Genomic DNA, 12,266 nt, shown 5'->3' with positions numbered 1-12,266 from the left:
GTAACTTTTAATTTTTATACATTGAAATCTGATTTTACACTTAATATGATTTTACACTTAATGTTTTCTATGTTGAGAAATTACTTTACCTTAATCTGCTTGGCTGGGGATGTTGTCTCTGTGTCAGCATAGAGGACCTTACCCTGGGCAGATTTTTCAAATTGCTCTTTTAAGAGCTTAGTTGAAACCTTAGGAATCTCTTCATCCTCGGGTGTGTCAATCACTATAAACGTAAGAGGACAAGAGGTATTATAATATGAAAAAAGTTTTTTGACAAAAAACAGTTCTAATAGAAGCATGTAAAAACATAGATTAAATGATACATGAGACTAAGATATATATATATATAATTTAGAAATATAAAAAAATAATTTAGGATTATAACAAGAAAAATTAAGAAGGGAAGAAAAGGAAGAAAAATGTTGATAGGTATCGGTGGATTGAGATATTTGCTAAAATTTATACTGCTAGGCTCTGGAAAAAATCTATTGCAACAATGAGATGTACAAGATGTTATATCGAAAAATGAACTTTACAAGTTTGGTGCAGAGCGGGGGAGAGATGGGAAGGGGAAACAAAGGTGGAGGCAACAATGCTTATTAAGAAATGTGCTCATTACCTTGCTCATGTAATTGTAACCCCTCTGTATGGTATTTTCACAATAAAAAATATATAAAAATATATAAAAAATATAAAAAATACTCAAAAGAAAAGAATAATAGATAGCCTACTTTCTTTGGCAGTAGGATCAAGTAAACAATAATTAATTAAGTGATATTTTGTGACACAGATTAAAACTTTCCTTTTATCTCTTTAGGATAGCAAAACTCTTTCTCCTACAAGACAACTTTTCCCTGATCTATGAAATTTTGTTAAAATTTTCATAAAGCCTAAGCTCCTATCTGTAAGTTGGTAAACTGCCCTTAATATTGCTTAAATGTATTATTAACTTAATACAATCTGGAAAAGTATAAGTATAAAATCTGGATAAGTCTAGAAGTCTGAAAAGCACAGAGTTTAATTCTATATCATTAGGGCAAAATGGAACTTACAAGTGGTTATTTCATCACTTTTTGGTCATTGGGCTGAATACATCATAGGGCTAACAGATAATAGAGGGCCTTGAAACCACTTCATCTCTTACCATGGGCAAGATCTAACTATGTGCAGGAAAATGTTCTTGTACCCCTTTGGGACCATAAATCATAAGCCCCAAATTTACTCAGTAGGGAGAACTGAACTGCAGAAGTCTTCCGTCCAAACTCAAACAGGAGACAGATATATCAGAGCCAATAATCCCAGACACTTACCTGTCTCTTGAACATATTGCTGGAATTGAGAAGTTTTGTTTATCTCCTCAGCATGCTTTTCAAGATGGGAGACCTTGTGCATAAAGATATTTTTTTCAGATGACAAACATTTGAGCAATGCAAATAATATTCTTCATTTGACAGTAATTTTCATCTAAGACTTTACTCTGAGATAAGCTAGTTAAGTTTTTATCATTGATTTGAATTCAGCAGCTAAAGTATTAACAGAAACCATATGAATGGCACCAAAAGTACAATAATACTTCTGGGATTTGTTTTAATTTTAAAATAAATCTAACTCAAAAGTAGGGAGTCAATAAAAGTGAATCTTCACAATACAATCAGGACCTCTATACAGTCCCGGAAATGATTTGGAAAGACCTATTTTCTTAAATAGTTACCATTTCTGTTTTGAGAACATCAGTTCCGTGTCTTTTGGAAGTTTCTTGTTCATTTCTTTTCATATCTTGACTGCGAAGCATTACCTCCTGAAAATAATGAAGCAAACAAATAAAGCAACAGCAGAGGAGATGTGGACAGTCTAAAATTCAGGTTACAACTCATTACATTGAGGACTGAATTTTTCTCTGTAGAATAATTTTTTAGATCTAATGTATGACGTACATACTTCCAATGTTGTTAGATTATGTTTTTTGCCATATAGCTTTGGTTAAAGAAAAGCTTATTTAATAAAAATTCACTTAATGGATGAGGAATGAATTAATGAAAATAGTGATTTCCTTTAATCAATTCTATTACAACTTCCATTTTGTTATAAGCAAATTTTCAAACAAAACATGGATGGAATGATGAAAAAAATACTTTATTTCCTTAAAAAAAGTATAAAATTATATTTACATGTCCTGTATTTTAAATTTAAAGAATCAGATTTTATATTCCAAGACTCCTAATCAAGTTTTATTGAAGGGAACCATTAGTACTGTGATGGAAGGAACAATCATAAATGAAGATATCAGACAGAAAAAATACATAGGTACAAATGACAACGTATACTGGTGAAAAATCTTTCCTTCTATAAGGATGTAATGAGATTATTCTATGTCTTTCATAGTCACATGCAGAGAAATAGAAAGTACAAGTTACGTAGACTGTGAAATATCCAAAGACAGAGAAATCATGACCAGAACCAGAATATTTCTTATGGTGCACATCATCACTTCTGAAACATGTCTCTGCAAGCCTACCTGCCTGCTGTAGCCTACTGACTTGCTTTATTTAACTCACACAATGATATGGTTATAGATTTGTTAACACTACAGAAAATGGTGTTTTTCCCCCCTCTCCATTTGCAATCTGAAGATCTGAAAACACTGAGTTTACATTCTAGTTGGCTAAATACTACTTGGCTAAGATAAAACAGTGACCAGTCTTTTCATTTAGGGAACACACTTTTCAAGCCAACAGTACTATCATTTCCCAACATTAAACACCATATTCGCAAAAACAAACAAACTTTCTGATATCCATAGCAATTTAACTTTCTGCCACCTGTCACCAGTTGGCATACTGAAGGAATAGAGTTAAGTGACATGAATGTGTATATGAAGAAAAAGAAATGTGGGTCTGTAGGCGTAGCACAGTGGATATACTTTTGTGTAGTATCCACAAAGCTCTGAACTTAATTTCTAGAGCTGTATTAAAATGTAAAACATTCGGATATTTGGAGTATATAAAATGGTTACATGCTTCAAGTTTTATAATTTTGGAGAGGCAAAAATTTGCAGTGTGAGGGTGGGAAGGTGGCTCAGTGGTAGAGTGCTTGCCTTGCATACATGAGGCCCTGGGTTCGATTCCTCAGCACCACATAAGCAGAAACAGTCAGAAGTGGCACTGTGGCTCAAGTGGTAGAGCACTAGCCTTGAGCTGAAGATCTGAGGGACAGTGGCCAGGCCCAGAGTTCAGGCCCCACGACCAACAACAACAAAAAAAAAGTAATGTGTATCTATTGAAGTGGAAAAAAAATTCTGTGCTTCCTATGGATATAAATATACTTTCCTAGAAAGGTTTCTAAATTACTTCTCTGTAGATTAAAATAAAATATTTACAAAGAACTAATCTCATTAGTGTGACCTTAATTTGAAAATATTGTTTTCCCTCCATTACTGCTTTATGCTTTTAAGGTCATAAAATGAAGTCTTTATTATGTGTCCATCAATGTTATGTACAATTCTTTCTTTATATGCATGCTTATGTAAAATAAGTTATTAAAATAAATACAAACAAAATATAAATATACTATCCTCACAGGAGATCATACACAAGCAGTACAAATGTACATATATTTTGTTTATAGTTTGAAGTTTCTACTTTAGCATTATATGCTATTACCAAAAGGAAATGCAATTGCTACTTTCATTTACAAAGTTAGTATTAATGATGGAGCTGGGAAGGTGGCTCAGTGGTAGAGTGCTTGCCTTGTATACATGAGGCACTGGGTTCGAAATTCCTCAGCACCACATAAGCAGAAAAAGCCAGAAGTGGCACTGTGGCTCAAGTGGTAGCCTTGAGCTAAAGAGCTGAGGGACAGCACCCAAGCCTAGAGTTCAGGCCCCACAATCGGCAAAAAAAAAGTTAGTATTAATGAATCAATTTTACTGCCCCCTGGTTGCAATAATATTAAAATATTGTAAGATTTTGTTTCTGTTATTTATTCTGTTTCCAATTTGTCAGCAAGTTTCATTTGGATTTCCAATCTGAATTTATTCCTAACTTTTGGTGTCAATATAGAGTATAGGATTTTGAAAAGGTTAGATCATTACAATACTCTCAATACTCAACTTCACAAATAAGATATAATAAAGAATTCTAGTCAGAACATTGCACATAAAGTCACAGGAAGTGATTCATGAAATTGGTTGTTGCAAATTACATCTAATGTAGACCAGGCTGCAGGAGATAAAACGTTGTTTTGTTCACTGATGGATTAACTAGTAACCAGGAATAAGGGATGAGTACTAACTGCTTTCCATACATTGTAATCTTGGAGAAATCATTAACTCACACTTAAACTTGGTGTTTTGTTTTGTTTTGCTTTTTTATCTCATGTAGGCATATTAAAAAAAGATAATTTTATGTTCTGATTTGAGATCAAAGAAAGAAATTGCTGTATAATTGCAGAACAATATTATGGTTTTTACATGGCTTGCATCAATCTGATATCATTTCATATATTAGGCTAAGATATTATAATGTATCTCTTGCTGATTTACACATCTAAGGATATTTTTCAGGACAGAAAATAGCTCATGTTTTCACTATCCAATTTATGTCTGTACTACCATTACAGATAAAGACATTGTAAATTTTTATCAATAAAATTCAAACTTATTCCAATGTAAGAGTGAGAAAAATAAAAATACTTAATAAATTTGCCTCAGTCTTATTGTGACTCTTACACGTATACTCAATAGAAACATGTATAAGGAAAGAGGCAGAATAGTAGATACCTGTTTCACTGGAGTGGAAGAAATAGAAGTTCATGCTCAGAAATGCAACTATTTTACCCATAATTAATCTCATTCTTACTAAAACTGCAAAGTTAGGATATATTAATATTAATGTCATCTTTGTCAAGCAAACATAAAATGCAACACATTCTAGTTTTTCTGGAAAAAATGTTGATGGGTTTAATGACTGAAGGAATAATCAGTTCTTTGCTTTAAGTGAGGAGCATAAAAATACGAGGTTGATACATTGTCTTTATCTTGATTTGCATATATTTAAATGAAAATATTTTCTTTTGCTTTAAGTTTTCTCTAGTTTTAAAATTACATTCTGAAAGTTGTAATATCCAATTTGATCTTTTTTTGTTTTGTGCTTCAGTTTCTCACATTCACTGTACTCCTGAAGGCTTGTCTCAAGCATTATTTTACTCCTGGGGTCATTCCTGAGTTTTCTTTATAGGGCTAATATTCTGATTTTTCTCCCCTTTCCTATGACTGTCAATACACATGTCTAGTATTTTCCTATCACATTGAAAAATATCTATCATCTATCAGTTGTCTATCTAAATACCTACTAATATGTCATGTTTATAAATTATACCTATATTCATTATTATAAAGAGGCTCAGTTTAGTTTGATATGCCCTGAACACAAGAGATGTGGATGGAGGATCATGAATTATTGAAGATTTTTGCATATTTTCCTGAGAGATATGTCATTTAGTTAACTTCATTTCTTTGTTTATTAAAATAGGCTTTTGTCATAATTTACCACAGAGATCCAGTATCATTTTTAATGTAAGATTATATACAAAACACTTTGTTTTCACATGGGAGATTTCTGACTAAAGCAATGACAGACAGCTTCAGCTTCTAGAACTCTGACTATCCTCTTCCTCTCTAAGATTCTAGAACCAAAGAGCTAAAGTCAAAAGAAGAGTCACAAAAATAATATATAAACGTTGAGCTCTCAACTGGGTCATCAAACATATTAGTTATATAAATAATACCATTCATTTGACAAACACAAAATGCAGCCTACATAAAAATGTTTAATTTGCAATAAATAAGAAACGCTTCCTAGAAGGTTTTATGTAGAAACATGTTAAAGATATATGTATGCATAATATTTCAACTCAACCTAGATGAAAGAACCTTAAAATCAAAGAGAAACTAGGATATAAATAAATATAAAAGTACATTAGAAGAAGCTAGAGTTTTAAAAGCAGTAAAATTCAGCATAATAGTTTGAAAAGGAAATGAAAATATATAGAAAATGATAGCCAGAAGAAGGAGACTTCTTATGTTAATTAACAGAAACCAAGATAGGAAAATAGAGTAATTCTTCCCACCTCTTAGCAATAGATAATTGATTTCTATGTCTGGAATATGCTATTTAAAGCTATTTAAATACCCCCTGAGCCACTGCCTTCTTTACCCCAGAACTTCTGACCCACTTAAGTTCTCATATATTAGATCTAAACTATTTCAGAAGTTTCTTAATTTATCTTCTTCTATCCAGCCAGAACCTCCTTTATATCAATTCTTAGAGTCACAATAATCTTTCTTCAAGGCATATCTATTCATCTTACTCCTTTGTTCAAATTTCTTCAATGGTTCTTGATGGCCAGAGAATAAGGGATGGATTCTTTAACATGGCATATCATTTCCTCTATTATCTGTCCTCTGCCTACACCTCCACCTTCATGGCTCCATTATTCTTCATTATATTCATAAATATATCATGTTCTTTTACCTTTTGCATAAGTTTTACTTTTGCCTAGAAAATATTCTTATATGAATGAAAAATTATTTCAAGTCCCAGATGAAGCAGTCTTCACCTTCAGATGAACCTCTTGACCATCCTTCACCCAGCTGAAAGTTTATCACAACTTTTCTATTTCCCTGCGAGCCTTCTTAATGTTTTCTACCACAGCATCTATCACATTGCATTTGTAATTACTTGTTATTTGTCTGTCGTTCTGATAGAGTGAGCTCCTTGAGGGCAAAACAATGTCATATTCATCATTGAATTCTTTGTGCCTGCCAGAGTATTTAATGATTATCAATTGAATGAAACTAAAAAAAGAAATAAAAGAGATAGGTCAGCCTTCCTGGGTTTCACTTTGTTCATTTTCCTTGAGAAGATAAAGTACATCTTCTGTATGTATGCTTCTTTTTGAAAAACAATAACAGAACAAAAGCAAAGTTGAAATCTGTGTCAGAAGGTTATTCTGGAATGAAATAATAATGTGTTAAAACTGGGAAAATTATTGCTAATTTTATGTTTATTATCATTACCAATTTGTTGCAAACTAGTTTGTGTCACATATGTTCCTAATGGTTCAGGAATCAGTAGTCAACAATGCACAAATATCAACAGTGAATCACAGTAATTTGAGGCTGCATCAATGAAATTTACCAGAGAATAAAATTATATTAAATGATTGTTTTTCCAATTGACCACAAACCAGGCCACACAGAAGCCACCAGCATAACCATGTTCATTTCAGCCTTGTTCACCATTAGCCAAGATATGGAATCAACCCAGATGCCCTTCAGTTGACAAATGGATCAAGAAAATGTGGTATATACACATAATGAAATTCTATGTTTCCATCAGAAAGAATGATATTGCCCCCTTAGTAAAGAAATGAAAAAATTGGGAAAAATATATTATGTGCAATAAGCCACACCCAAAGAAACGCAAGTTGCATGGTTTCCCTCATCTGTAATGCTTAGAATATGCCTATAAATCTACAAGTAAATCCAATGGTTAGTGAAAGGCAAAATATTACATTTGGACATGATAAATTAAACAGGACTCTAAACATTCACACAGTGAGAATAAAGGAGAATATTCTTAGGAGAGGATGACAAGGCTCAATGATTACATGTATATAATCATGTAGAATGATGCTTATTGAAATGACTCCAATAAATGAAAATAAGAGGCTTTTTATTTTACCTTTTGTGGGTTTGTTTTTCTTCTGTTCTTCCCCTTTAGTCACTGTGTTTCATTTCTGTACCATTTGTCTTGTATATAATTTTATTTGATATGGGGAGGGGGGGGAAGCACAGAAATAGTGGACAAAGGGTAAACTAATTCAGCTGTGATACTCACTATACACTATGTTGGAAATAAAGTATATAACTTGGAGAAAGAGGATTGGGAGGGAATAAACTGCAAGAAAATGAGGAAAAGGGTGACACTGTTCAAAAAGAAATGTACTCAATACCTGACTTCTGTAACTGTAACCCTTCTGTATATCACCTTTACAAAAAATTTTAAAAATGCATTGTAGAATTAAGCTCAGATTTTCATCATTACAAAGAAAATCTCCATACATACAGATTTCTCCATCAAAGAAGTAATGAATCTGAGGAGTTTATTACAGAGAGAGAATTGCATTATTATGAATACCCCAGCCCCATTCTGATGTAGCCTCAGGTCATTGCTCATTCCTAAATAAAGTAGATGGACAACTCATTCTTTGCTATTTCTGGGTAGATCACTTAAAAGAGAACGATAGATAATAATCCCAGGAAAAGGTTGTTAGAAGATGTAATCCTACTCCTTGTTATGTGATGCTGTGACTTATTAAGAAGCTAAAAAGGCTGGAGAATTTCAAACATATCTTTACCACACTCTAGTTCTAAAGAAAGAAACTTTAGTGCCTCTTCCTTTTGTTAGGCCGTGTATTTTTCCAGTATTTTCTAGCACCATAATTTGTTTGTAATTATGCAAATTAATCATTAACTGAAGAATAGACAAGCTTGATTCAATCCAGTCATTTCCAAAGATTCATGAAGATAGGTTTATTTTGAGAAATATGGAAGAAGCAGAAAGAGCTAATAATAGCCTCTGATGTCAAATACAGACAGAAAACACCATTTTCATAAAAGTAATGTGCAAAAAATTGTTTTGAAGATTTCATGTTTTACAAACATAATGATTCTACAATGTTAATTGTTTCTTTTGTTGTTTTATTTTCCTTGCTTCTCACAAAATACCAAAATCTAAGAATGGATACTTATATGAATTGCAACTTAATTATAAAAAAATTTAAATACAATATGTTTCACTGAGTTGTAAGAAAGTTTATACTTTAGAATTATGTCCAATGTGATTTACCAAAGATCAAGCTTTTTTAGTATGAGACTCTGCCTAGAAAAATGAGGGGGAAAAGCATTTCTATTTCACCTTGTACTAAATGCCTACTTCCTCTTATAAAGTATATAAACCTCCATTATGATACAAAAAATGATTTCACCTCTTTATCAGCATCAAGTACTTTTGAGATCACTGTTCAAGAGCTGAGGGGCTGCTGTACTGTCATCGTATGCCTTTGGGTAAAGAATTCAGGTGTCCCTACCCCAGCAACTCAGCCCTGTGATGAAAACACACCATTCTTTCATTTCTACAGCAATCCCAGTTCATTTTACTTTAAAGAAGTGAAAGATATTAATGTAAATGCACTTGTCTTTTCTAAATGAAACTGAAAATGTGTTCTATAAGAACAAATAGGTCTTTAGAAACAGCAGGCCCACGGTACCATTATGAAAAAGAGGAGCTCTGGTAGAGGAAACATTGCTCCTACAAATTCTATTTGGGAGAATGAATGAGATGAATTGCAGAAAGAAAAGCAGTAAATTTAGGATATTTACGTATATTTGCATCATCCACTGAAGCCTTGATTTCCCACAGTCAGGTCCAGGTTATCTTCCATTTCAATATTTTGAAACCTCTGGGAAGTGCCAGGAAGATTAGTTCAATTAATTATTTTTTCAAAACATCAAAGGAATTGACTCTGAATGAATGCAGTCAATATACAGGCTATATTAATTTACCCAGGAGATGGTGCTTCCACAAAAGACTGTCTGTGTCTGCACAGTATGGGTAGGAATGAATTTGCCCTTTATAATAACTTACTGGAATGGTCTGCAGTGTTTGTTCTCCCAGGGGAGAGAGGAAACAAACCCTCTATTCAATGCCACGATAACACATATACCACAGGTTCTGTAACCAGGACTGAAAATGGCAGTATATAAAAATGGCAAATTGCAAGAAACTATGACTGAGACATTCCAGTTACACTTCAGAAGACAATTAGCAATTACCATCAACTTCATCGGGGAACAATAGAGGTTACCAGTTATTGTATAACTGTCAAAAGTAATGTGATTGATGTTAGTAGACCCTAGAAGACAGTCTATATTTTAGCAACACATCTTCCAAGGTATTGTTTTAGTTATGTCAACATCTGAATTATGATGAACATTGTTTATTAAGTTAATTATGTTTTTCAATTATAATTAAATACAACGCTCTGTCTTTCACAAAATAATATCAGTGTTATACAAAAATCAACGGTACATAGCCAACATACATTAACTGTAGAGGTTGTGTAATTCTATGAAGATAAAGTTCTAAAAAGTTTTCAATATTGAGTATGATCTCCGTTTTTATGTAATTATTGGAATAGCATTCTAACAAAATAAAGAATTTTTTAAATTTACTTTAGTTTTCTTGTAATTACTCAGTTTGATATTTTAACATGTCTTTAACTTATAGCATTCTATTATTTAGTTTATTTTTAGTAATATAACATATCATTTATATGCACAAAAGCACTATTCCACTTATATGGCGAGAGAACAGAAGACACTGAGTGAAAGGAATTGCACTCATTACCTGACTCACGTAACTATAATCCCTCTGTACATCATCTCTATAACAATAAAGCAAATTAATAATGAAAACCACTATTCCAATATGGTTTCTTTTGAATAAAAATGTTGATTGAATTTGGAGTATCTACAAATTAGCTGTTGGTCTGATTGATACTGATTTTCACCACAGTCCCATAAGGCCCTGTCTTCATTGTGTTCTCCACAAATGTCCTCTATTCTTTGGCTGCAATAAATATGAACACAGGAGCAGAAAGACCTATCTTTGTAAAGAGGGTGTGAATGTATCAGGGATAGGCAGAAGACAAGTTTTAGATTAGAAATGAAAAGGTGAGTGGTCATTTCAAACAATGAATCTTGGGTACCCAAAGTCGGTTCATACTGGAATCACTGGGAGAACTAAACAATCACTCACTTCTGATCATTCTCCAGTAAATTTCATCAGAACTAGTCAAGCTACGCAGGGAATTCCAGTATATAAATCCATGTGGAAGAGGGCTTTGGTACCCAGAGTTTCTACTCTACTGAAACTATGTGACCTAGCCAAACAGCGAGGATGATCTGCTTCTAAATCCTTATATAGTCAGGGCAGACTTGGAAGGTGATGTGTCAGGGATTTTGAAAAGATGCTCAGTTTCAGCCCTGAGAATTGTGGAAACCAGCAGACAGAACTTCCATTGAAAACCTCTATCCCGGAGCTGAGAAGGTGGCTCAGATGTAGAGTGCTTGCCTTGCATGCATGAGGCTCTGGGTTCAATTCCTTAGTACCACATAAACAGAAAACGCTGGAAGTGGGACTGTGGCTCAAGTGGGAGAGTGCTAGCCTTGAGCTGAAGAGCTCAGGGACAGCACCCAGGCCTACAGTTGAGGCCCCATGACGGACAAAACACACACAGAGAAAAACACCTTCCCCCCCCCAAAAAAAAACCAAAAAACAAAAACCACTATTTCTGCAACTCTCAGGCTCAAGCACAAAGAAGCCTGGAGTCGAGGAGGTAGAGGGGCTTTGTGAGGAATATTGGTGCAATTTTAGACCAAATAGCTGATTAGTGTTGTGCAACCATAAGGGAGGAAGGAAGAACTAGTGACTTGTCACCAAGAAAATCAACCTTTCATCCTGAGAAATACAAGTTCTCATAAGCTGTTTTTATGTTTTTGCTGTACTTGCTGTAGGCATTTGTAAATGCAGTTCATGTACCTCACAACTTGAAGTAAGGTAATTTTCTTAGATTATCATTCTATAGATTCCATTTGTACAAAGAAATGTGGTATCTAACCATGACCCAGAGAACTATAGGAAGGTGGATGTGGGGGGGAAGCAAGGAAGCACAGCTAGAAACTGAGAACTAACCAGAGATGTGAGACTAAACAAGAGAACCCCAAGCACATGTGACAGGCAGTCATGAAGCAATGCATCAAATTGTGGCAAAAGACAGTTATGAATGCAAGGGTATAGAAAAAATTAGATTATGAGATATATACTTACAAATTCATAATTGGATCAAAGTTTGTATTTTCACTTAAAAAGTAATCAAAAGGAAAACCAAGTTATACTTATTATCAGAGCAAAACTGGTTTTCTGGATGGCATACTCAAAAACTGGGATGAGGTTTAGTCACTGAGCTCAAAATGAATTTTGCATACAGCGTCTCTGGCAGGTCTAGCTCACATGTGTGTTAAGGATGCTAATTGGTAGAGACCACTGTGTTTTATTTAGCAAATTCTTGGCCTTCTGAGTCAGCTTTAAACAGTGAATCTGATTGTGTTCTTTCCATCACCAAAGTCTACTCAACCCTAGGCA

General features: G+C 33.6%; 1 protein-coding gene across 1 annotated transcript in view; it reads right to left on the bottom strand.

The window, feature by feature from the left end:
• Xirp2 (xin actin binding repeat containing 2) overlaps positions 1-12,266 on the bottom strand; it is a 266,365-nt gene that overhangs the window by 12,290 nt on the left and 241,809 nt on the right. Inside the window, exons 5-7 of the mRNA XM_013028501.1 lie at positions 1,712-1,798; positions 1,311-1,383; positions 90-223 (exon numbers count right to left, since the gene is read on the bottom strand). Coding sequence (XP_012883955.1) covers positions 90-223; positions 1,311-1,383; positions 1,712-1,798 — 294 coding nt within the window. The remainder of the gene's footprint in view (positions 1-89; positions 224-1,310; positions 1,384-1,711; positions 1,799-12,266) is intronic.

Source organism: Dipodomys ordii, unplaced genomic scaffold, assembly GCF_000151885.1.
Source record: "Dipodomys ordii isolate 6190 unplaced genomic scaffold, Dord_2.0 Scaffold5, whole genome shotgun sequence".
Lineage (NCBI taxonomy): Eukaryota > Metazoa > Chordata > Mammalia > Rodentia > Heteromyidae > Dipodomys > Dipodomys ordii.
This window is presented reverse-complemented; position numbering and strand designations above follow the sequence as displayed.